Raw genomic sequence first — 25947 nt, 5'->3', positions numbered from 1 at the left:
ACCGATTACGCACCGGTTACCCTCCTAAACCGGTACTTCCGGTTTTACCGGTTTCCGGTCCGGTCCGGTTTTCCGGTTTTTTAAAAATATAAATTTCACAATTTGTCATTAAAAATTTATTTATAAAAAAAAAAAAATTGATTTTAAAAAAACTGTTTTATACTTTTATTAATATATTAGACTATATAATAGTATTAATATTAGACTATTGGTATAGTTATAAGTTATATATTAGTATTAATTATAAACTTTTAGTGATTTAGTATTAACATTTTATGTAATAATTTATAAATTATAATAAGAAATTTTTTCATATATGAATATATATGTTATATATAAAATTTCACATAAAAATTTATAATTATACATTATATATAAAACTTATATATATTAATATTTAATATATATAAAATATTTTGTATAAAACTTATATATAAAAATATTATTTTTTATTTTTTTTAATCAACCGGTCCGGTCCGGTCCAAAAAATTCCGGAACCGGAACCGGACCGGAACCGGCCGGTTTTTACGTTTTAAAAACTGGTTCCGGACCGGACCGGTTCAAAACCGGTAAAACCGGTCCGGTTCGGTCCGGTCCGGTCCGATTTTCCGGTTTGAGTTTACACCCCTAGCTACAACCCAATAAGTGAAATGCACAAAATAGAGATGAAATGAAACTGAACACACGAGTTTGGGCAACCTCTATTTCCAACTGGCCAAGGGCAGCTTGGGAAGAATACGGAGATAAGAGACAAGCATCAATAGCGAGAGAGCGGACGAGAGAGAAATTACTTCTTGCCAAAAACAATGTAATATTTTTATCTAAAATAATAGATAGCAAGCTGAATCTATTGGCCAAATTTAGAGCATTAATAGTGGCCTAGTTATTTTTTAGCCAATATTTGATTAGAAAATTCATTTTTTCTAATTTTGCCAACCATTTTTCAACAACCCCAAATGACAAATTCTCTAATAATCATACCAAAGAGTCCAAATTTGCAGATATTTTTACTAATAATCATACCAAAAAACAAAACTGGAATCGAAAGGCATGGAAATAGAATCGAATAATGATAAAGTTGAAGGACAATCACTTGGGAAGTTCTGAACTGGTAAAAGAAAACAATGAAACCGAAAATAATAAAACAAGCCAAAATAAACGGACCGAACAAGCCGAAAATAAAATACTCGTGCAAAAACAATGAATATTTTAATGTAAAAATATATATAGCCAGCTGAAATAGCCCAAGCCAAAAACACTGTAGAAATAGCCAGTTCATTATTTGCTATATTTTGAAGGAAATGGGCCATACTTGAGCTAAAATTTAACTTTATTCAGCCCACTACTAATGCTTAAAGCCAATAAGTTCCTACCAAACATCCACTGGTTTTGAAACCTTTCCTTATCGAGCTAACTTCTCATAATCTGTAAGAGGATTCAGCCTCATGTAGTGGAAAGGCCAAAAAATAAAACAAATTCATGTATAAATTATAGAATATAATATCAGGATCAAGGGGGTGAAGAAAATCGGCGGCAAATGCCTTTACATTACCAAGAAGAACCAGCAGCAAAGCATTCAAAGAGGCCGCACGCCATATAACATCAGAAACTGTTGGTATATTACATCAAACTTTGTAACAACAAATTGGGATACACAACACTACCTTGCATTGTCACCAAGAATCTACTTGGACAGGTATTCCCTTCGGCTCTTGATCGTGACCTTCTTCCTCGTTTCTGGATCAACTTTATCCAGGTCTGAAGCAGTTCCAAGATAACCATAAAAGATCCTCGTTTTCTCTCGTGTCTTCTCATCCACCTGCATAAGGTTTGGGTTTTTCTCGTCGTCTCTGCTAAACGTCAAGGGCTTTACACGAGCCCAAGCATTCCGTCCATGATTTTCTTTCTCGAAGAATTCTGCAAGCTGCATGGCCTCCTTGAGGCCTAATTGATCACCAGAAAACTTAACCAGTGTTATACCCAGATGACCATCTTTCCCATACACAGACTTTGACTTGCCACCCCCAAATCCAAGATCTGAAACACGAACACAAACGGTTTTTTTTTTTTTTAAAAAAACATAGTTGTCAATAAACTTGTCAAAAGGAATCCATTAATTTATAGTTAAGAGTGCATAACAATGCACAAGGATCATCGAGGATAAATGTAGAATTATCTTCTCAGATTCCACCCGTGATTGAACTCCATATCAATGCATCATCGAGGATAAATGTAGAATTATCTTCTCATAAAACCACCGGTTTCACATACTCTAAAAGAAAACCTAGGCCCCCCCAAAAGATCCACTATCATTAGAATCTTAACAGTTCTCACTGGATGCCTACGTGGCTGGGCAAAAGAAGCATAAGAACAAAAAAAGAAGAAAAAAAACAACTCTACTACCATATGATATGAAAGCAAAACACAGCATTTAAGTACAACTGAAAAATATACTCGGAAAATGTCTCAGATAGGAGATGAGGAATAAACAAAACATGCAAATCGAGGCACTATAAATGCTTAAAGGAATCAGTAAAACATTATAACGCCCTATAACACAGGACAGAACGTAAAACACCCTAGCAATAACTATTATGTAACAGATTGTCCAACACTGACAGGAAAATAAGGAACCGACTATCCATTTACAAAGGCTAGGATCATTGAAATACAATTTACAGACCATTAGGTGGTTCTGCCTGAACAAACAAAATCTAATTAGATTGGCCAGCAACTACTGATGTGGGAAGCTTCAACTTCCTTGTTTTAGCTCTTTGATCAGTAAGTATTAATATATAAGTTAAAGAAAAATCACATTCTTTTTATAAGTGAGGAAAAAAATCACATTCTAACCTAGAAGCTTGCTCAGAAAGCTAGCAGGCCCATTTCATAAACATGGAAGCAGCATCCATCATTACCATAGCAAGATGCCAAAACAATCACGACAATAAAGCATAATAACCTCAAAAGAAACAACTCAAACTACATCAAAGACACTGCTACTGCAGGACTTGTGTACTTAACAATTTTTGTATCAATGTCAAGGTAGGGAATAATGATAAAAGTATATATCATCAATAAGATCTAAGTTAGTATCCTACTGCTTTCGTAACACAACTGCACAATAGCTGTCATTGACATATTCATCAGTCAATGAATAATCTCTGTTTTTTTTAAGTAATCAATCAAATTAATCTAAGTTACGATTCCTAGTCCATGATCAGTGGATATGTGTAAACATATAAGCTGTTATGATCAAACTATCAAAATGATTCAGGTATCGTGGACGGCAAATTCCTTTTCGGACTTTCAGTTGGGGTAACAAACACCGGCACATTGGATATCTCTCACCTCTTGTTTGCAGATGACACACTTTTTGTGAGGCTAAACAAGATCATGTTGGAGCTTTGAGGCCTCTTGTTTGCTTTGAACCCGTCTTTGGATTGAGAGTGAATCTAGCTAAGTCAGAAATGGTCCCAGTGGGAAATGTTAGTAGTATGGAGAATTTCCTCCCCATTGGGTGCCTCATTCAAGGCTAAGTCTATTTGGGATGGGCTGGTTGAAAAATCAAGAGAAGGTTGGCAAGTTGGAAAAGGATGTATCTATCTACCTTGATCAAAAGTACTATTTTCAACTTGCCTAGTATTTCTTGTCCACGGTACACACCCCAATCTAGGGAGGCGGGCTGGGAGTATGGAATCTGCTGGTTTTCAACAAGTCTCCATTAGGAAAGTGGTTGTGGAGATACCAAATAAAAAAGGGGGGGGCCTTATGGAGAGCCGTAATTGATTCTAAGTTTGGTGGGGCTTGGGGTGGATGGCATTCGAATAAGGTGAGTGGAGCACATGGGGTGGGGCTTTGGAAGCATATTAGAAGACGATGGGGTGCTTTTTCTAGGTACACTTGCTTCAAGGTGGGTGATGGGTCCAGAATTAAATTCTAGCACGATCTCTGGTTATGACAACAGGGTCCTCAAGGAAGCCTTTCCAGAAATCTAACATTGTATTTTCATCTTCACACACTATTCAAAAGATAACAAGTAGTTCCACTAAATAGGAACTCAGCTGAATATATTCTCACTGACCACATAATTTATCTATTACAGTTCACTTCCTCTCCCAAGCATTTTTTTTTTTGTTGGGGAGAGAGTGGGGTGGGGTGGAGGGGCTAAAAGCTCATCTCCAAAACCGATTCAACTTTTCTTGACTCAGCATGAGGAGGCCATTAAATGTTCAGAACACAAGCACTGATTCTAAACGTCTGAACCAGTGTGGATATTTTAATACTAGTGAACTTTTTTTATTGGCACCACTCATTTGAGAACAAAGTCCTGACTAATCCTAGGGGTGCACAGACTCTTGGCAAGGACTTTCACACAAATGCACCTCAAGTAATTCAGGGGGAAATTCCCTCATTCCGATAGCCCCTAAAAATTGTTTGCGCCTAAGGGTAAAACTGAAGGGAGCATACCACCAAGACCAAGGCCTTTACCATGAGCCAATCCCTAGGGGTTAATGCTAGAGAAAACACTTGGGAGTCAAATCTCATAAAAAAAAAAAAAAAAAAAAAAAATCAAAGCCAAGCATGAACTTCTGTAAATGTTAACCAATGCTTGGAGAGAGTGGAGTTGGTGGACCCACCAGATCCAGAAATAGGTTAACACATTTTGGAATTAAGTAGACACAAATGGCAGCTTTGGGAGGTTTGGATAGTGAGTTGAGACGAGATGAGATGAAAGTTGAATAAAATATTGTTAATGTTATTTTTTAATATTATTTTTGTTTTGGGAGTCTGAAAAAGTTGTAATGATTGGATGAAATGAGATGAGATGAGTGAAGAGGCTTCTTGCATCCAAACAACCCCTAATCATGATTCAAATGCCATTTCCTGTAACAAAAGTACAACCAACGGATCACGTGGATATAGCATACTGAAAAAGATATAATAAGCTGATCCAAATCCAGTTAAACCAGTGATTTTATTTATGTTTGGGGATCTGCCTGTGAATTAGTATGTTGACTGAACCAATAAAGAAGAGAAAATGTTCAGAAAGGCATATTCAACAGATGCAAATCCACAAGGTGAAAATCCAGACAGGCTTGCATCGGCGGAAAACAGCACCCCATTTATAGACATGAAAGAGGCACGCATGTGATACCCGAGATTATGTAGATTGTGAGGTGATCTACAGGCATACATTGAGTCCCACATTAGAAACATACCAAGTCAATCTAGGCTATATAAACAATTAACTACTTTTGTAGAATCACACAAATACAGATAGTGCATCAAATCATGAAATAGAATAAAAGTCAAGTTAGTAAGCCAGGTAGCATGTGGGTACTTCAACTCCCCGAAGCATTTCGTCACTTACTAGGGAAAATTATGTAGTTTGTGATGTGCATTGTGTGGACACATGAAAGTCCCATATCAAGTTTATACAAGGCTGATCAAGCTACATAAATGCTAATGGGAAACCCCCCAATGGTGACTGGTCCTTTAATATCATGCAGATCTAGCTAGCGCACCCCCAGGTTGCACTCTCAATCAATTATAACATAAAAAGAAAGAAACAAAAATCACCGGAGGAAGAAAAAGATGAGGAAATAGGGGGCAAAGGGAAAATCGTATAATCTTACTGCAGTTGGACAATAACAACCAATAACAACCATAAAAAGGGCCTGCAATTGTTTTTTTAAGTAATAGTTATTTCATTAAAAATACTTATAAAAAAAATTTCTTTCATTAAAAACACAAAAGGAGCAACCCAAGTACACAGGAATCATACAACAAAAACCTATCTTGAAAGAGAAAAATATAACAACAAATTTTCAAACAAGGAAAAGCATGGAATCAGATCTGTGGTGTAGGTAGTATCAAAGAGCTTCAAGAACAGATAAAAGCTCAAGGTAATAACCAAGAGCTTCAAGGCGAGATAGAAAGCTCAACAGTAAGAAATGCAACTCTTACAAGTACATCCATCAACAGAAATAATCTTAAATCTTGGTTATTTAATAAAGAAAAAGCTTAGACCCAAACCAAGCACCAGATCGAGCCTAATATTCTGTTAGTAGTAAATCTTGGCCACCAAGTTCCAATAATACATAAATAAAGAATTGGCCACCACTGTTAATTTGGGGCCTCACATAAGCTCAACTTGACACAGACCTCATCCATAATCATCTTTAACCATACATTAACAACAATAGAATTTAGTAAGCAACCAACCAAGCTGCACGGACCCATTCCTTCTAAACCACACCTCTAATTCTATACATTTCCTACCAAGATTTAAATACCTAGAATCAACCTCCTTCAAAGTGAAAAGTTTGGAGCACAGTGCCAAGTGAAGTCATCCATTTGAAGACCTGATATCTCTCTTATAGCTTGCATCATCATTCTATGAACCTTCAATAGATTGATACAATTTTCTGTCATTGTATCTATTTTTATTCTTACTCAGGTGATTCTCTTATATTCGCCTTATTTATATGGGCTATGCCTTTTGTGTTCTTCACTAAAATTTTAGATTACCCATAAAGGAATAAAGGTTTTCCAAAGAACCTCACAAAACCAAGACATTCCTCTCAGGCTGGTTTTCCAAAGAAAGGAATGCTTGTGACATCTTATCAAAGCAAATAAATCTAAAATTATAAAACAAATATATATTGTTAGAAGGGTAGCATGACAACTAAACTGGAGAGGTTTGCATATAACTTTTCCCTGGAATGAATATCCCTTTCTTGATAAGTAGAACGGATATCCCTTAGAATCTAATAAAGTTCATTATAAAAATATCATATGCATTCTGCTATAGAGGACGGCTGACAACTAAACTAAGATCAGATGCATGCCTCTGACCTACATGATCAGGGACCAACCTTTTGCAGGGACATTTTTATATAAATAAAATAAAAACGATAATATATGGAAGGGCACATTATACCTCTAATTTTATTATCCATTGTTTTGTTTCCCAAACCCTCCATGCGCCCATCCTTAGCCTTTCCCGTAATGGTATTATGAATAATCACCAGAGGTGGCCATACAATCAGATCATCCTGGTTTGCTATGGCTTCGTCGGCAGATAGAAACTGATATGCCTTTGAGCTATCAGGAGGCTTCGAATAGTTCCACCCCATTAACACGCACAGAGCTTTGTGTAAGCCCAAGTGATCCAGAAGCAAGTCAGCACTATCTGAGTTGTAAGCGTGCATTATGAGACCATGCATGTCCTCATAATCTTTTGAAGACCTGAAATAATGCATACCAAGGGCATTGAAGAATATATTTCAGGCTTTCCTCTCAGATATCAGTATCTGCCTACAAGTTTCAACTATAAGGGGGAATGAAGGCAATTGATTCACCAGTTTAGAGGAATAGTCAAGGCAAAGGTGAAAAGTCTAGGTATCAGGACTAAACAAAATCGTAGACTAGAGCTAGATAACAAGCATTAATTTATCAACTGCATTACAGGAACAATACTATATACAACAACAATAAAGTCATTCTATTGTGTGCACCCAAAAACAGGAAAAAAATAAGCCAAGATAATTATAAATGAGTTCATCTCTACATATGGAAAGATCTAGTAGAAAGTTAAAGTGAAATCATTTGACTTTCATTTGGGCGTGATACCACAATTTTCTGCAATGATGCTCACCTGATGTGATGGATTTGTGCCTCCAAATCATAAAGAAAGAGTAGCACACAAATTGAAACTAGGGATCTCCAAATGCACACCAAAAAAACATGTATTATCATTCTTATAGACAGCTTTATTTCCATTAAATAAATAACAATATCGCGGCATGCCATCCATGAGTCACCAGAATCTGAGTGAATATGACCTACATAGAGCCAACAAGTTTAAGTACCATAACCAGTGCCAAATAAATCCATTCAATACACCAGCACAATTCTTTCTCTATATCTTTATAATGAAGCTGCAGTATCTGTCCATAGACAGCACCACAAAATGTTGGAAATGTTTAGGGATCATAGGAATGGATAGCAAATAACTAGGAACACTAGATAATTTAGAAAATATGGAATCAGTTTACGGCCAGTATTGCAGTGGATATAAGGTTTGATTTCTGTCAAATAAAACAAAAGGGCAATCAGCTTGAAACAACAGCACATAATGGCAGTTAAATACCAGAAGAAAAGGACAATTACGGTAATTGAACCTGTGTTCAATTAGATCAGACACAATCCAAATCAAACAGACTGATAAACTAATCAATACATCATATTCCACATCTTATGCTCTACCACTACAACCTCTAACTTAACTTCCAGACACTTTAAATATCATTCTATCCGTTTGATTATCACTTATAAAACTTAACATCCACGCTTTATACACAATCGTCTTTTGAACAAGTGGGTAAATGACTTGAAAAAAAAGGATTATTTCTTTTTGATAGGTAATCAAGAAATTTTATTCATAAAAAGAGAAGGCATAGCTCAAGTACATAGGAAATATACACAAGAAGTATTTAACTATGGTTTACAACCGAAAGTAGAAAATCATGGACATATAGTCCATTAAAATCAATGGCCCCGCCCATAAGAACAAGGTTTTAAAAAGGAGAACTTTAACCTTATCAGTTGTCCTCTCACGATCCTCGAAGCTTCTACCATTTCTTTCCCGCCAAATGCACCAACACATACGTATAGGAGTCATTCTCCAGATTGCTGCCACTTGTGGATTACTTTGGAGGCCTCTCCAGCCTGTTAGGAAATCCAACAGCCTACGAGACATGACCCATGATAATCCAATCCCCGCAAAAAAATCATCCCACATGGTCCTGGCCACCTCACAATGTAAAAGTAGGTGGTCTACTGATTCCTCATTCTTCTTACACATGCAATACTAGTCCAACATCATTACCCCATGTTTCCTCAAATTGTGTGTAGTAAGAATCTTGCCCAAGGAGGCTGTCCAAACAAGAAAAAACTGCTTCTAGGGGAGCTTTCGTCTTCCATATATTCCTTTATGGAAAAGTGGTCATAATCGAGCTCATTAGAACTTGGTAGAATGATCTAATTGCGAATCTACCTTTCTTGGAGGGACTCTAGCTGATCTTGTGTATGGTACCCTCAATCACTTTTACAGAATACAGTCAAGCAAAGAACTCGATGATAACCTCCAACTCCCAATCTCATGCAACCTTAATGAAATCTACATTTCATTGAGGGGAGCCACGAGAGAAGACCAAGAGATTAGCTATTGTTGCATCCTTCGCTCATACAAGCTTAACAATGCTAGGGAATGTGTCTTTGAAGCTTTGTTCACCACATCATTTGTCGTACCAAAATTTGACACGAGAACCGTCACCCACCACAATATGTGCATGTCTTAGGCAGATCTCCCAGCATTTTCTAATGTTTTTCCATAGACCCACCCTATATGGACTGTGTACCTCATTCGAGCACCATCCTCTCCAAGCCTCACCAAACTTGGAATATAAAGTTGTCTTCCATAGCCCCCCCCTCTCCTTTTTCGTGTTGGTACCACTACAACCATTTACCCGAAAGAGCTTGGTTGAGCTTAATCAAGTTACGGATCCCAAATCCACCCCCAAATATTGTTGTGAACTTTTCATTATTGTCATGGAAGCTTTCGGCAAAATTATTTGAGGCCTTGTGAAAGGTGGTTTTCTCTATGGCTTCTTGGCACGGAATGATGATTACGACTCAATTGATATTTCTCATTTTCTTTTTGCCGACGATACTCTCATCTTCTATGGAGCAAATCTTGGGTACATCCAATCTTTGAGGGCTCTCGTCCTCTATTTTGAAGCTGTCTAGGGTCTGAGAGTTAATCTTTCAAAGTTTGAATTGGTGCCAGTAGGGGTTGTCCCCAATGCCGTGAGTCTAGCCCGTCTCTTGTGATGTAAGGTACCTTCTTTACCTATGAAGTATCTTGGCTTACCGTTGGGTGCTTCCTTCAAATCAGAGAGGATTTGGAATGTCGTGGTTGAAAATGTGGAGCGTAGCTACGCAAATTGGCTTCTTCGAAGAGGTTATACTTATGAGGTAATTAAATTTAAGCAAGATTATAGCTAGGTATTAAATTTAATAGTTCATTTGCGTTCTATGACCACACGATGCTATGGAGCATCTATCCGTTCTGGGACGTCTTAAGTGTCCAATCTTCACTTCCTCAAAAAAAAAAAAAAAGTCTATCTGCAATTAGTTTTTAATATGTAATTGGAAACTTTATTGAGGAAAGCAAAAGACATAGCCCCAATACACATGATGTATACAAGAGAAACACTTAATGCAAAGAAGAAAAATATACAAGGAAATCATAAAAACTTGGCACATTAAAATATATAACAGCTGCCCAGAGAAACAAACTATTGAAGAACATTTTAAGCTCTTCCATCTTCCGTTCACGATCGCCGAATGATCGGCCAAACAGAGGCTAGGTCTGCTTCCTTCCCATGACGTCCTTTCAAAATTTCTATAATTACTATCCCTCCAAATACACTACACTCACAAAAAGGAGCCATCTTCTACACCACATTAGATATGCATGTAGGTGTGGGTGTAAGTACACTGCTATACATATTGCCTACGAAAATCAAAAGCATGGAGCCCAACCATTCAATTGCTCCACAGGTCTCGACACACATTCCAGGCAGAAAACAATTTAGAAATATCAAATTTGTGGTGACCTTGATACTATAAGCCACTTATCAAACAATTGACTACAAAGGGCATCCAGTGATTACATATGGCAAGTAACAGAATAAAGGGTGGGTAACCCCTATATATGCATCTAATCTATTAATGCATGAAAGAAGATAATGATACAATTGCAACTCTGAAATTCTAAATCAAGTATAAACATTCGCAACTATGCAGTTGGGAACTAATTCAAAATTTAAAAAAAAAAAAAGCCATAAATGAGATCTGATTGAAGGCTGATCACTGCACCATTCAACAACCAAGTTACAAAGTACAAACAAAAATTTAAAATACAAGAGATGATGCGATCAAGACAGCATGACTCCAATGCAGTAGACATTAGACAACAGTTACTCTACCACTGATTAAAACACTGAGATCTGAACCATGCATACTGGCTCATCATGCACTGGTAAGCATACAATTTAATATACTGAGATTCGAATGGGCTAACATTGAATAAATTATCTTTCCAAAACTACCCCAATCCTACTAAAGCACAAAACGTGACTGCACAAGCTTATTTTCATGCATATCCCACATGACAAGTTCCGAAATAATCAGGCCTGCTAACATTTCATAAAGTAAGATTTAGTGCAAGAAATGGTGCCCCTAGACAACAATAGCTGTAAAAAATAGAGCATTATGACAAGTTAGCCAGCATTAACATTGATTGGAAACTTGATACATTAAACACGCTTATTCACAAAAATTTACATATTCACAAATACCAAAAAAAAAAATCTGAACAAAGCCCTAGAAATCAGGTCATAATCATTGGACAGCTTTATGCCCAGGCATAGAAGCACATATCAAAGCTAATACCTTAATCCATCTCCAATTAATTGCTATCGTTCATTACATCTCTAAAAAAATAAAAAATAAAAAATAAAACTAGTTGCCGTCATGATGGCATGCACCTATCATAACAGGAAAAGAAATATATAAAATACATAAACACTAAAGTAACCCACAAATTCATCATCCAATCTAGAAGCTGATCCAGTGCTACATATCTGTACTAATATTAAGTAGTTACAAATCAAATATGATTAAAACTACCTAGATAGGAACTACAAATCAAATATGATTATAACTATCTTATAAAAAAAAAAAAAAGAATACAAAGATCTGAACAGCTAGGTGCAGTAACTGAAAGAAAGCACATACAACATAAATTGAGCAACTTTATGGTCAGACTTTCACAGTTTACAAGGTACTGAATGTTGCAAACAATATACGATGACAAAAGAAGCAATTACATTAATTATAGCAATCCTATGTAGGGGTGAAAGTTGGTCGGTCCAGACCGGAGAAACCGACCAGACCGGTTGGTTCGGTCCGGACTGATCCGGGACAGAGACCAGTCCCTAAAATAGAGGATCAAGACTTTTCAGTCCGGTCCCAGTCCAGGGGTTTCCCACCCCAGACCGGACCGGACCGACCGAATTTAAAATTTATATTATTTATATAATAATTGTATAATTAATTATGTAATTTTCATCTAACCTATCACCATTAAAAATATAAAATTTTAAATATGTTATTAACAAATTAATATTCTATCAATTAACTAATGTATAATATCAATTAACAAATTATATAGTAATTATATAAGTTAAGAATGTAATTTTCATCTAATTTATTATAATTGACCATATAAAATAATTTTTTATTGAGTTAGTTACATAATCTACATTAATAATTCACTTAATTTTAATTTAGTATTTTAAATAAATTTTTTTTATTAATTTTTTTATTTTTTTAAAAAAAAAGAAAAAAAATAATTGGGCCAGACTGAACTATAGCAACCAGTTCGGGAAAAATGATAGACCGAAAATTTTGGTCCATCACCCCCCCGGACCGATTTTTACCCCTAATCCTACGTATTACTCATGCTGATATTTCTTATTTGACATGGAATGGTAGGAATCTTAATAAAATAAACATATCATGATTAACCCAAACACCTGAATTACTGGCTCCATGATTGCACAAGTCTTCTTATCTCTCACCTATTGGCCAAGTCTGTATTACCTCTAGTTGGCAATGTGACTGATGTAGACAACCTGGCCCGTATCTTGTGATGTAGGTTGTTTTCATTGCCTATGACGTATCAAGGTCTCCCATTGGGAGCTCACCTTAAAGCCAAGTCGATTTCTTTTTTTTTTTCAGAGCCGGGCGTTGTTGGGGGGGGGGGGGGTTATAGAAAAGATGGAACGACCGTTGGTTTGATGGAAGAGGTTGTATCTGTCTACAGGACCTAGGGTAACATTGAAAAACAACACTGCCTCCAATCTGCCCAAAAGTTTTATTCCATTATTCCCCCTCCCTGTTGTTGTTAACGATATCAAAAAACCCATTGGGGTTGGCTCAAGTGATAAGAACCTAGGCTTGGCGGTATGCTACTTCTAGGTCTAAAGTTTGAACTAGGGATGACAATATATGACATGACCCGTGAACTCGATACGAAATAAGTAGGTTTGGATTTTATATAAATGAGTTTGGGTTAAAACGGGTTGATCCGAGAAGACACGATTAATAAACAAGTCAACTCGCAAAACTTGCAATCAACTCGTATAACACAAATAAACTTTATTTTAAAATTTTATGCCTTTTTTTGTTATTAAGAATATGTGATATTAATATTAGTATTTGACTATTATATCTCAAACTATTAAACTTTTTTTGTTCATATGTAATTTTATTTTATCAAAATATTAGTTTTCTTATATATCATTGGTTTGGATATTGATAATAAAATATTTTATCATGAATCCAGTTGTAATTGTAAATTATTTATATAGTTATCCTTGTATTATATATGAAATTATATTAATTTGGTTAAGTAATAAATATATGGGTCAGCTCAACCCATATATATGAAATGGATTGAAGCGATTGTCCAAGTTAATTACTAAACAGGTTGTGCCATGTCACTCGTTAATTAAACAGATCGGATTCGAGTTGACCCATATAGTCTAATACCCATGGCTTGACATGACACGAACACGAGCCGCGAATACGAATTGACATCCCTAGTTTAAACCCTTGGGTGCAAACAATTTTTAGGAGTAATCAGACTAGGAAAATTTTACCTTGAATAACCCTAGATGAACTTGTGGGAAACTCCTTGCCAAGGGCTTGTGAACCCCCAGTATTGATCAGAACTTTATTTCGGACACCAAGTGCCAATAAAAAGAATGTATCAAAAAGTTACATAATGACTTCTTATGGGGTGGTATGGGAGAGGTGCATAAATTTCACTTGTTAAATTGGCCCAAAGAATGTTACCCAATCTCTGATGGTGATATGGGCATCGGAAGATTGATTACATCTTAATAGAGCTCTTTTGTGGAAGTGGCTTTGCAGCTACGCCAAAGAAAGAGATGGTCTATGGAGTACAGTAGTAGCCAAAAAGTATGTTAATATGTGGGGAGGTTGCAACTCTAATGAGAATGGGAGTAATAGGATTAGGAGAAGGAAGAACATCCAAAGGGCCTAGGGAGAGTTTTCCAAATACCTTAGATTTGAGTTGAGCGCTTAATCCAAGATAAAATTTTGGTGTGATATATGGTGCAAAGATCAGCCCATTAAAAAGGGTTTTCCCAGATCTACTCAACTTGCTAGGGCCTTATAAGCATCATTGGCAGAAAATCTCCAGCTTTCAAATGGCTTTACTCAATGGGAAGAAGAGTTTATCCACACAACACAAGACTTGGAGAGAAATTTGTTTACCTATTTTTACACTTGGTTGTATTCGATCCAATTGAAACAAGGTAGTGCATACAAGATGCACTAGAGCATTTTTAAGAGAGCCGTGTTTGAAATTAAATATTTTTTATATGTAAACATTAATTTTACTGATAAAAATAAGTAGGTCTAGCCCAAGACACGAGACGTATAGAAGAGAAAGTACCTAGCTAAGAATTAGAAGTAAATACAAGGATATAAAACCCCTTCCCGTAGGTCAAGAATCATCCTAGGTATTTCCTATCTTAGAATCCTTGCCTCTAAAAGTTTATAGAATCTCTCGACCTGAGCTTTGATACCAAATTGTAACATCCCTTCCCATAGGTCAGGAATGTCACTTAACTTTGTGACATTATGCTCGGTAAAGAGATTCGACATCATAAAAATATCTCATTTATTTAATCATAAAACTTGCTTAGCATAACAAAATTTCATATTATAAAGGCTAAAATTTAATAAAGTAACATAAACTACTCCTATGTGGCAATAACATTTATTCAAATGTCTAAGCATAAACTAATCACATCATATCAAATATCACCAAATCCGCTAGAAAATGCCTCCCTTGAATTTCTATTGGGCAATTTATAAGCATTGCAAACTATGTGTACACCAGTGGGTGTAACAACAGATAGTGTACAATCAAGATTTTCTGGTGTTCTCACATGCAAACAAGCATAAGAACACGATATAAAAGAGTTGGTGAGTACATGTAACCACATCGTTAGATGCTTCAGCATCACCAGGAGTAGGAGCAAAAACTCTAGCCGATGCAATAGTCCTCTACTCACTTCCTAAAGTGTTATTTTTCAGGCAATATCGTTTGGTTCTCCACACTTAAAACAAGCATTCTGACCCTGAAAACAATTTCCTGGATATATCATTCCACAAGTCTTGCAAACTGTATAGGACTGACTACTGTGAGATGTCCTCAAGTGGTTGCATGGAGTAGGCTTCTTGTTCTGTTAGGCCCTTGTAGTAGCTGTTGGCATTTCTTCTTGTTGTAAAGTTCTCTGCTCGCTCTCAAATCTTCCTCCACGAGTGGCTCGAGTGATCAATTTAGTGAAATTGCAAATCCTGAGTGGTACTAGGCGACTCCGTATCCTCGAATGTAGTTCCTGCTCAAACTTTTCTGCCTTCTTCACTCCATCAGGAATTAGATAACTCACAAAATGAGACAGCTCCACAAATCTTGCAGCATAACGCTCGACAGTCATTGTCTCCTGAACTAACTCGGCAAATTGTCTAGCCCTTGCCTCCTGAAGTGTCTAGGAAAAGAAACAGTCTAAGATCACCGGCTTGAAGCGATCCCAAGTGATGGGTACTCCTTCACCGAGTTCCTACAATAGCAGAATACCACCACTCATCAACTGCATCCATCAACACGTAGGTGGATACTCCAGCTTTTGATCGTCAGTACAAAAAAAGCGCTCTAAAGATCTTCTCCATCCTCTTTATCCAGCTTTCACCATTTAGAGCTTCCGACTTGCCATCAAAAGTCAGAAGGTGTTGTGGAGTAAACTAATCTAGGGTACACCCAACTTGGGGAGCCCTAGGTCCCATGCCTTGGCCATTGGCAAAAGTCCGGAAAAATCGTGTGGTAGCAATAGCCAGAATGTTTCTTGGAATGTCCGAGGGTTTAACGAGGCAAATAAACGCTTTTGTATAAAAAATTTGCTTCGTGAGTGGAGGGGGAACAACATATGCTTACAGGAAACTAAATTGAAATATGTTACAAGAATAATTGTTAGAAGTATATGGAGCTGTACATATGTGGATTGGGCTTATCTTGCAACTGATGGGGCTTCGGGAGGTGTATTAGTGATGTAAGATAGAAGAGTGGTGGAGAGAATGGAGGACTTTATAGGGGAGTACATAGTGGCATGTTCTTTTAGAAGTGTGGAAGATAATTTTATGTGGGCCTTTGCTGGTATCTACGGGCCAAACTTGGACAACAATAGAAGTATGTTATGGGAAGAATTAGCCGGAGTATATAGCTAGTGGGAATTACCATGGTGCATAAGTGGTGATTTTAATGTTATAAGATTTCCAAGTGAACGCTTAGGACATAGTAGAATGCGACCAGCAATGATAAAATTTTCTGAATTTATTTTCGACTTGGATATGGTGGACATCCCTCTCTTCGGAGGGGTATTCACGTGGTCAAATAATCATACGTGGTCTAGATTGGACAGACTTTTAGTATCCTCGGATTCGGAAGCTCAATATCCGAAAGTATGTCAAAGGAGGCTGCCTCTTCTGTGCTCGGATCATTTTCCTATTTTGCGTGATTGTGGTGGTATCCAAGGAGGGTGTAGGTACTTCAAATTTGAAAATGTGGCTGAAGGCTGAAGGTTTTGTGGACAGGATTTGGCAATGGTGGTCCTCATATCAGTTTGATGGAACCTCTAGTTTCATTCTTGCAGGTAAACTAAAAGCTCTAAAAAATTACTCAAAGATTTGGAACAGTCTTTTGGCAACATATGGGAATGAAAGAAGTCCATATTAAAAGATCTTCAGGAGCTAGAGAAGACACAAAAGGGCCGAGCTCTTTCCTTGGAAGAAATATCTCAAAAGTCAGAGGTGGTTACTGAATTAGAATCATTTTGCTAGAAGAGATTTTGTGGCGCCAAAATTCTAGAGCTTTGTGGTTGAAATAAGGGGATCAAAGTACAAAATTCTTCCATAGAGTGACCAATTCTCATAGGAGAACCAACAATATAGAGATGCTGAATATAGAGGGTGCAGCATGTACTGAGGCCCCTGTAGTTAGAGATCATGTTGTTGGTCTCTTTGAATATTTACTTACAGAACAAATGGGATGGCGGCCCAAGCTCGATGGTTTAGCTTTTGATTCTATGGATCCACAAGATACCTCAAGGTTGGAGAGACCCTTAAAGGAGATGGAGATTCAAGATGTGGTGAGGAAAATGGCCAAAGATAAAACACCTAAGATGGAAGGGTTTTCTATGGGATTCTTCAAAACGTGTTGGGAAGTGGTGAAAGGAGATTTAATGAAGAGCTGTTCATGGCTGGAAAATTTGAAAACAACCTTAACGCCACATTTATAGCATTAATTCCTAAAAAGATTGGAGCATCAGATGTCAAAGATTTTCGGCCCATTAGTCTTATAACTAGGGTGTATAAGATCATCTCTAAAGTGCTTGCAAACCGATTAGGGGAGGTGTTGGGGAAGATTATAACAAAACCCCAAAACGCATTTGTATGAAGAAGGCAAATCCTAGATTCAGTCCTTATTACCGATGAGTGTCTAGATAGTAGACAAAAATCTGGTAAATCAGAGATCTTATGTAAGTTAGATATGGAGAAGGCATATGATCATGTTAATTGAGATTTCCTACTCTACTTGCTTGGGAGGTGTGGGTTTGGGGAGAGATGGTGCTTGTGGATTAGATGGTGCATATCAACAACAAGATTCTTTGTGTTGGTAAATGGTAGTCCAATTGGCTTCTTCAATAGTTCGAGAGGTTTGAGACAAGGGGATCCACTGTCCCCACTCCTCTTTGTTATTGTTATGGAGGCATTGAGCAGAATGACTTCGGCGTTGGTTTGCAATGGTTTCATGGCTGGATTCTCGGTTGGTGACCCCACTAGGGGTACTATTAACATTTCTCATTTGTTATTTACAGATGATACGCTTATATTCTGTGAGGAAAAACAAAACCAATTGCGGGCATTGAGGGCACTCCTACTTTGTTTTGAAGCAACATCAGGTTTGAAAGTGAACCTTCAAAAATCTGAATTGGTGCCAATTGGTAATGTTCGTAATATCAGACAATTGGCTAATACTTTAGGATGCAAGATGTCTACCTTACCTATGAATTACCTGGGTTTATAGTTGGGGGTTGCCTCAAGGACGGTAACAATATGGGATACAATGATTGAAAAGATCGAGCGTAATTTGGCTGGTTGGAAGAGACTGTATTTGTCAAAAGGGGGCAGGATCACTTTAATCAAAAGTACTCTCTCTAATTTTTATTTTTTATTTTTTATAAGCTACTCTCTCTAATCTATCAACGTACTTTTTTTTTTTTTTTTTATCTCTATTCCCAATTCCAGCAAGTGGCGACCCGGATTGAGAAACTGTACAGGGACTTCCTTTGGAGTGGCATGGGGGATGACTTTAAATTCCATCTAGTCAAATGGACTAAGGTATGTTCCCCACTTCCCATGGGAGGGTTGGGTATTAAAAATCTAAGGACTTTCAATAGGGCATTACTTGGAAAATGGTTGTGGCGATATAACACGGAACCGGAAGCTCTATGGAAGTTGATTATTGATTATAAATATGGAAGTGTGTGTTTTTTTTTTTTTTTTGGGGGGGGGGGTTGGAGTAGTAGAGAGGTAAATGGGCCTGACGGACTAGGGATGTGGAAGCATATTAGTTGGGGATGGGAGGTGTTATCTCATCACACTAGACTTGTGTTGGGAGATGGCTCTAGAATAAAATTTTGGAGCGACAGATGATGTGGAAATAATACACTCAAAGATTTATTCCCTTCAGTATTTAGGATGACATGCGAGAAAGAAGCTTCAGTGGCTGATTTTATGGTGATAGCTGGGGATCAAATACAGTGGAACATAATCTTTAGCAGGGCGGCTCAAGACTGGGAAGTTAGTAGTTTTAAGGATTTCTTTCGACTTCTATATTTTGTGAGACCGAGCATCCAAGGAAATGATAAGTTATGGTTGGTACCAGCAGGTAAAGGCACATTCTCGGTTCGATCATTCTATAAGTCTCTCACACAAGTGCAGAACACTCAGTTTCCATGGAAGAGGATCTGGCGTAATAAGGCGGCTCCGAAAGTGACTTTCTTTGCATGGACAGCTTCATTGGGAAAGATCTTGACAACGGATAATTTGCGAAGACGCAGGGTGGCCATATTAGACTGGTGTTGCTTGTGCAAAAAGAGCGGTGAAACTGTGGATCATCTTTTATTGCATTGTGATGTTGCTAGAGCGTCATGGGTTGAGGTGTTCATTAGATTAGAGGTAGCGTGGGTTATGTCCACCACAGTGGAGGCGCTCTTGGCTTGTTGGACAAATCTAGGAGGTATTCCACAAATCAAAGCCGTGTGGAAGATGGTTCCTATTTGCATTCTATGGTGCTTATGGCAGGAGCGGAATGACAGGACGTTCGAAGACAATGAGCGATCATTTAAGGATCTTAGATCTTTTTTGTTACAACGTTATTCCTATGGGCCATAACTATAGATTTTAATGGTTTAAACCTGCATGATCTTCTTGTTTCCTTTTCTCCTTCCTAAATAGGTGTTTTCTTTTGTATATCATTTTGTGTACATGGGCTATGCCTATTCTGTTAATACAATAGTTTACTTATAAAAAAAAGCCAGAACCCCAGACTCGCTGTATTGTGATTCTGTGGACTCAGGACAATGATTGTCGAATGCTATGTAGCAAAATTTGTGCAGTTGTTTTGTTTCGCGAGTTATCTAATTCCTAATAAAGTGAAGAAGGCAAAAAAATTTGAGTGGGGACTACATTCGAGGATATGAAGTAGACTAGTACCACTAAGAATCCACAATTTCACTAAATTGCTCACTCGAGCCACTCTCGTGAAGAAATATTTGAGGGCGAACACATAGCTTTACAATCAGAATAAATGCCAATAGCCAATTCAAGGGCCTAACAAAAACAAGAAGCCTACTCCAAGCAATCACCCGAGGCCATCTCAAGGTAGTCAGTCCTACCCAGTTTGCAAGAATTGTGGAAAGATGCATCCAAAAAATTGTTTGCAGGGTCAGAATGCTTAAAACAAGTGTGGAGAACCAAACCATATGGTATGAGATTGCCCAAAAAAGAACACTTTAGGAAGTGGGCAAAAGACTACTGCACTAGCTAGAGTTTTTGCTCTTACTCCTAGTGATGCTAAAGCATCTAACAATGTGATTATAGGTACTCTTCTATTATTTTCTCGTCTTTTATATCGTGTTCTTATGCTTATTTGGATGTGAGAATAATGAAAAATCTTGATTGTACACTATCCGTTGCTACACCCACTGGTCAACACATAGTTTGCAATGCTATACTTCGAAATTGCCCAATAGAAATTCAAGGGAGGCATCTCCCAACGGATTTGGTGATATTTGATTTGAAGGGATTAGTTAATGCTTAGATATTTGAATAAGTGTTATTGCCACAAATGATTATTTTATCTTTATTAAGACCTCGTTTGGTTACGCAGTTCAGATGAGATGAGATGTCTATTGAAAGTTGAATAAAATATTGTTAGAATATTATTTTTATTTTGGGATTTGAAAAAGTTGAATTGTTTATTATATTTTGTGTGAGAATTTGAGAAACTTGTAATGATGAGATGATATAAGATGAGATGAGATAAGATGATTTTGTATATACAAACCAGGCCTAAGTTTTAGCCTCTATATTATTAAACTTTGTTATGCTAAGTTTTATGATTCAATAAATGAGGTATTTTATGATGTTAAATCTCTTTACCAAGTATATAATGTTACGAACGTATGTGACATCCCAACCTACGGGAAAGGGTGTTACAAAGGAAATCATGGCAACTTCGCCCATTGAAATCTATAACTATTGCCCACACAAATAGGTACTAATGAAGAGACTTCTAGTTCATCCACTGATTGTTCATGATCTTTGAAATTCCACTTATTTCGTTCCCTCCAAATACATCAAAGCAAGCATAATGGGACCATTTTCCACACAATTGCAACTTGGGGATTGCCATGTAATCCTCTCCCGTTTGCAAGAAGATCAACCACGCTTCTAGGCCCATGCCCCATGCAGGGCATGCCCAAATTACCTCGAATAAAATACCTTAAGAGCAACTTTCTTTATTTGGACGACTGTACTTGGGAAGATCCTTGCTTTGGACAATTTAAGAAAGAGACATGTTATTGTATTAGAACGATGTTGTATGTACAAAATGAATGGGCAATCAGCGAATCATCTCTTACTCCACTTTGAGGTAACTACAAGGTTTCATGTTGTCATATTGGGTTCAGATCATGTTGAGTATGGGTCATACATGAGTCATCCTAACTAGGCCAATTTAATTCAACGATTCAGACCCCTCAACCCTACTACGACAATTTCATATTGAGTTTGTGTTCTTTTCACAAATTGTGATAAAATAAAAAATAAAATCAGCTCTACACGTCATGTGTCAGGTTCAAGTCGTGTCAAGTTGAGTAAAGGTTGTATATTAGTAAATCTTACTCGACCCATTTAATTAACCAATCTAACCCCTCAAATCTAGCACATTAACAATGTGTGGGGGTTGTGTTGAATTCACGAGTCATGTAGAAAATTACCAACCCTAGTTCACTGTGCCAAACTGTTAATGCTTTGTTTGATGTGATGCATACGGAGTAAAATAATTGCTCGAGGTTTTGAGATCAAAAAAGAGCTCAAAGCATTGTTTTTCAATTCACTTTGCCATTGGATAGCAGTGGACCTATGTACATCTAACTTTAGTTTCTAGAATTTACTCGATCTCTTTTCCTTTTACGCTTAGAAGCATCATGTATACACCCTTCCCTATGTATTTCAATGATGTCTGCTTCTTCTTGATCAAGATTAAAAGCTATCATGCTTATGAAAAAAGCATGACTGAAGTTACTACAATCAAAAATACAAAAAGTTTGTTGAAAAAAACAATAAATGCATATTGCATAGATCTTACAATCACCTTTCTCAACTGCATATGTAGGTCAAACCAAGATATATAAGAGCCAGGAAACTTTCTAAAAAAGCACTATAAATAGCTGACACATAACAACAAGTTGTTGTTTAGGCAATGAAGCAATAATAATATCATACACCTAAATCCAACTTTCACACTAGGCACCACCAAGGGTGTTAGCTCAATGGTCCTTGGGTTAGTCCCAAGTGATTTATCAAGCACTAGGCCCTAGGTTCAAATCCGAATACAGATTCATCTTAAACTATTAGTATTAGCTACCTAAGGATCCATTGAATTTCCTAATGGGGCTAGGATCTAAGCTATGGCTCAAACCCGACTTGAGGGAGTGCCAGCGGCTTCCCGTTGTTTAGTCTCCTCTTGTCCGATTCCCAACATATAAGATGCCACTATGGTCACGCCCAGGTAGGGAAGCCACCTCTAGTTGCCCCATCCTACCTTTTTCAAGGGGGAAAAACTTTCATATTGGGCAAACAATAGTTTCAAAGATCACAAAGTATAAACCTAATAAGAGAATACCTAAAAAGTTATATAAGGAAATGGAAGCGACAAGGAATGAAAGATTCCCCTGTTAAAGTTTATATTCTGAAATAGAGGGAAAAGACTTCCTCGATAACAAATAATTTCTTACTACACGACTTGTCAAAAAAAAATCTAACTACATGACAAACCAACCAAGTAAGATTGGTCATCATGAAACAGCAAAAACTAGAGATATACTATTGAATTCTATGTGCACACACACAAACACAATGCTTAAGCATTAGCTTTCTTTCTTTCTTTTTGATAAGCGACTCTTAAGCATTAGGATTAAAAAACCTACCCACAATTCCAAATGTTGCATTAAAAACTATAGGCGATGATCAATTTTACTCATTGCGTGAAGTGTATTGTAATGACCTGGAGAAAACTTTATCTATCTGTGGTTTAACCTCAAAAAGGCTAGTCAATTTGAAAGTTCCCTAAAATTACTTATAGCTCAGTTTTCTTCACTTAGTAATTTGTCGATGTGGGACTTAGCACCCATAACTACCTTGATAACTTACCCACTTTGTGGGTTATTCATATTCCCAATATGGGACTGGGTTCTTACATGTGTCCAAAAACTACAGTAGGAAATCCCACATGATGTCAAGATCAGCTCTTCCAAGCCCCTCTTTCAACACAGCTTTATAGATAGACATAGTTGACAAACTTGCCACAGCACAATCTCACGTTGTAACTGGATTAACCATGAATAAACAGCCCATTATGGAAATTAGTCCTTGAATCTTGAAAATCCACCTCATAGTAAGAAATACCGAGAGAAAAATAAATGGAACTAACTAATTAACTAACAACAACTTAATAGATCCTTATATATCACATGAATTCCTCATGCATAGACCACTGCACAATGAAATGGATCTCTTCATGGCTCAGCTGAACGATATGTACAAAATACTCATTACTCAATCTAATAGATTATACGAGTCACATACAAGAACGGAACTGACTCAAGAACGGAACACCGATCAAATACTCATCCCAACTCATACAAGGAGAGGGAGAGAGAGCCCATATATTTCCAAACTCTCTCCACCTAGCCCATCTGGTATGACTCTTATCCGTCGGTCAAAACGTATAAGGCACCAAGGTACTACGTGATATGTTACATAGACTAAAATCAAATTATATGGTCAAGAAGAGTCAAAATCACCCGCGCTACGAAATCTTTCGTCAAGATCCACTGTTATGATTAAGAGGGTTAAAGGTTTAACCAAATTAGTATCCAACTGTTCTAAAGTTTTTAGATCAATGGTTGGATACTATTATGGACATAATGTTAAATCATTGAATACTGATAGATAGGTGAAGCCGTCAAAAGGAAAAGAGCTACTATCGGGTCAGTGTCGATAGAGTGAGCCTCTATAGAGTCGGATTCGGAAGCATAGTGGAATATTATGATCATGAGGGTTAAATAATTAACTAAATTAATATCCAACAGTTCTATAACTTTTGGATCAATAGTTGGGTGTTTAACATCTACCTAATGTATTTTTCCTTAATAACCTATCCCAATCACAACAGGGTTTTTTTTATGAATAAAAAAAACGTATTCAGGGCTTTTTTCAAAGCAAAGCAGCGAATTTAAAACAAATAAAAGAGAAGGAAATAAATGGATCCCACTCGACTCAAGCACACCTGCCACAAGCAATGCATTGAAGCCGCCCATGCTTTCCTTCCTCTAAGTAATTTTTCCTTTGACTCGCATTCTCATTGACTAACTTCGCAAGTTGAAGAAACACCGCATTCAACGCGTTCTGATCAACTTCAAGGTGCTTTAGACCGACATTACCACCACCACCAACCTTCATGTACTTGAATGCCCTATATTCATCAGCCCGGTCAAACGGACCACTGGTTCCCGCCCAAGACTCGCCCCGGTCACTGGCGGAACCGAACGGAAGCCGGTTCGGGTGCCTGTGCTGCGCGAACTCATCCTTCTCATCCTCCTTGCTATACTTCCTCTTCATCGATCCCTCGGCGGCCCCATGCCCATCGAGTCCAAGCGAATTCCAGTAATCCCGATGCCTACTAAACCCTCTGGGACTCGCAGGCGGCGGGAACCGCTTATCAAACCCACCCAATTCTGGCCCACGGCCCATCGGTAAGAACCTCCCGGCGGGGTCTATGTGAGGCCGCGGCGGTGTAAAATCGTGGTAATCGAGCGGGAGAGCGAAGTAGGACCGGACGCTACCGTCGGCGAGAACGATGGTCCGCCGCTCCAGCATGTGGAAATCGTATGCCGGCAGAGGCGGAGGGCCCAGAGCGGTGGGGTCCGGGAAGGGAAACGAAGCTCCGGGTGAGGGGATTGGACCCGGGGCGGAGTGAGGGGTCGGGTTCGTCGTGGGTTTATGATGGGCCAGGCTTCGGGTCGGGGCGGGTTTCGGGGATGGGTTAGACGGGGTTTTGCCACGCTTCGGAGCACCAGATTTTTTAGTAGAATCGGAGGGAGGCTTATCGGATTCCCACTGGGATTTGCGTTGAGGGGAGGAGGCTGAGGATGAAGAGGGTTTCTTGTGGCCATGGGATGCGCTTTTGTTATGGTTACCTCCGGCCATCGTAGAGGCGCGTGGGGATTGTTTTTTCTATCAGATCTGATTTGCGGGGAAGCACCCTGCCACCCGCCGGGGTTAGGTTTTGTGAGTGAGAAAAAATAATGAAATTTATGATTGTTCGTCCTTAGCTTTGACTCCTACATTCGTAATGTTTTACGCAGAACTCGTGTCGACGTTTGGACGAATGTGAATTCAGATAAAGGTAAATATAAAAGTTAAATAATATAATTTTTATTTTAAAATTTAAAAAATAAATAAATTATTTATTATATTTTATATAAAATTTTATAAAAAATTATAATTATGAGATAAGTTTAAATGAGTTTTGAATTTAAATATCCCCTAAATCAAATGGACAACCAATTAATTTATTTAGAGTGATATTCTATAATTATAATTTTATTAACAATCGTATATATAAGATCTATTATCAATTTTTTTAATTCAGATTTTAAAATTTAAATTCCATATTTTTTCAACGTATCAATGATTAATCGGTCAAAGTAGGGCGGAATCTTTCCTCCCTCCTCCCTTTTCTCTTTAATTCTTTCTGATTTTGTAATGTTGTTCTTTCAAAGTATGGCAAAATGCAGATATGTTGTTATGCAGATATATTGTTCTCCAGAATTCGACGACCACCACGGGGCTTCGAACTTTCAGACGGGC

At 37.6% G+C, this 25947-nt stretch overlaps 1 protein-coding gene across 1 annotated transcript; it reads right to left on the bottom strand.

The window, feature by feature from the left end:
• Positions 1–1453: 1453 nt before the first annotated feature.
• On the bottom strand, positions 1454–25425 carry LOC109005845. Its single transcript, XM_018984909.2, has 3 exons — positions 24365–25425; positions 6947–7254; positions 1454–2037 (listed from the first exon to the last, which is right to left on the bottom strand). The coding sequence occupies exons 1-3, from the start codon at positions 25282–25284 to the stop codon at positions 1685–1687; spliced, it is 1581 nt and encodes a 526-aa protein (XP_018840454.1). The 5' UTR covers positions 25285–25425; the 3' UTR covers positions 1454–1684.
• Between the last annotated feature and the right edge of the window lie 522 nt (positions 25426–25947).

This window comes from Juglans regia, chromosome 12 (genome assembly GCF_001411555.2).
Source record: "Juglans regia cultivar Chandler chromosome 12, Walnut 2.0, whole genome shotgun sequence".
Lineage (NCBI taxonomy): Eukaryota > Viridiplantae > Streptophyta > Magnoliopsida > Fagales > Juglandaceae > Juglans > Juglans regia.
This window is presented reverse-complemented; position numbering and strand designations above follow the sequence as displayed.

Coding starts and splice junctions, on each gene's coding strand:
- LOC109005845 (XM_018984909.2), bottom strand. CDS start 25,284: ATGGCCGGAGGTAACCATAACAAAAGCGCATCCCATGGCCACAAGAAA. Junction 7,255..24,364: donor CAATGCATTGCTTGTGGCAG/GTGTGCTTGAGT, acceptor GCATTATTTCAG/GTCTTCAAAAGATTATGAGG. Junction 2,038..6,946: donor AATGGATAATAAAATTAGAG/GTATAATGTGCC, acceptor TTCGTGTTTCAG/ATCTTGGATTTGGGGGTGGC.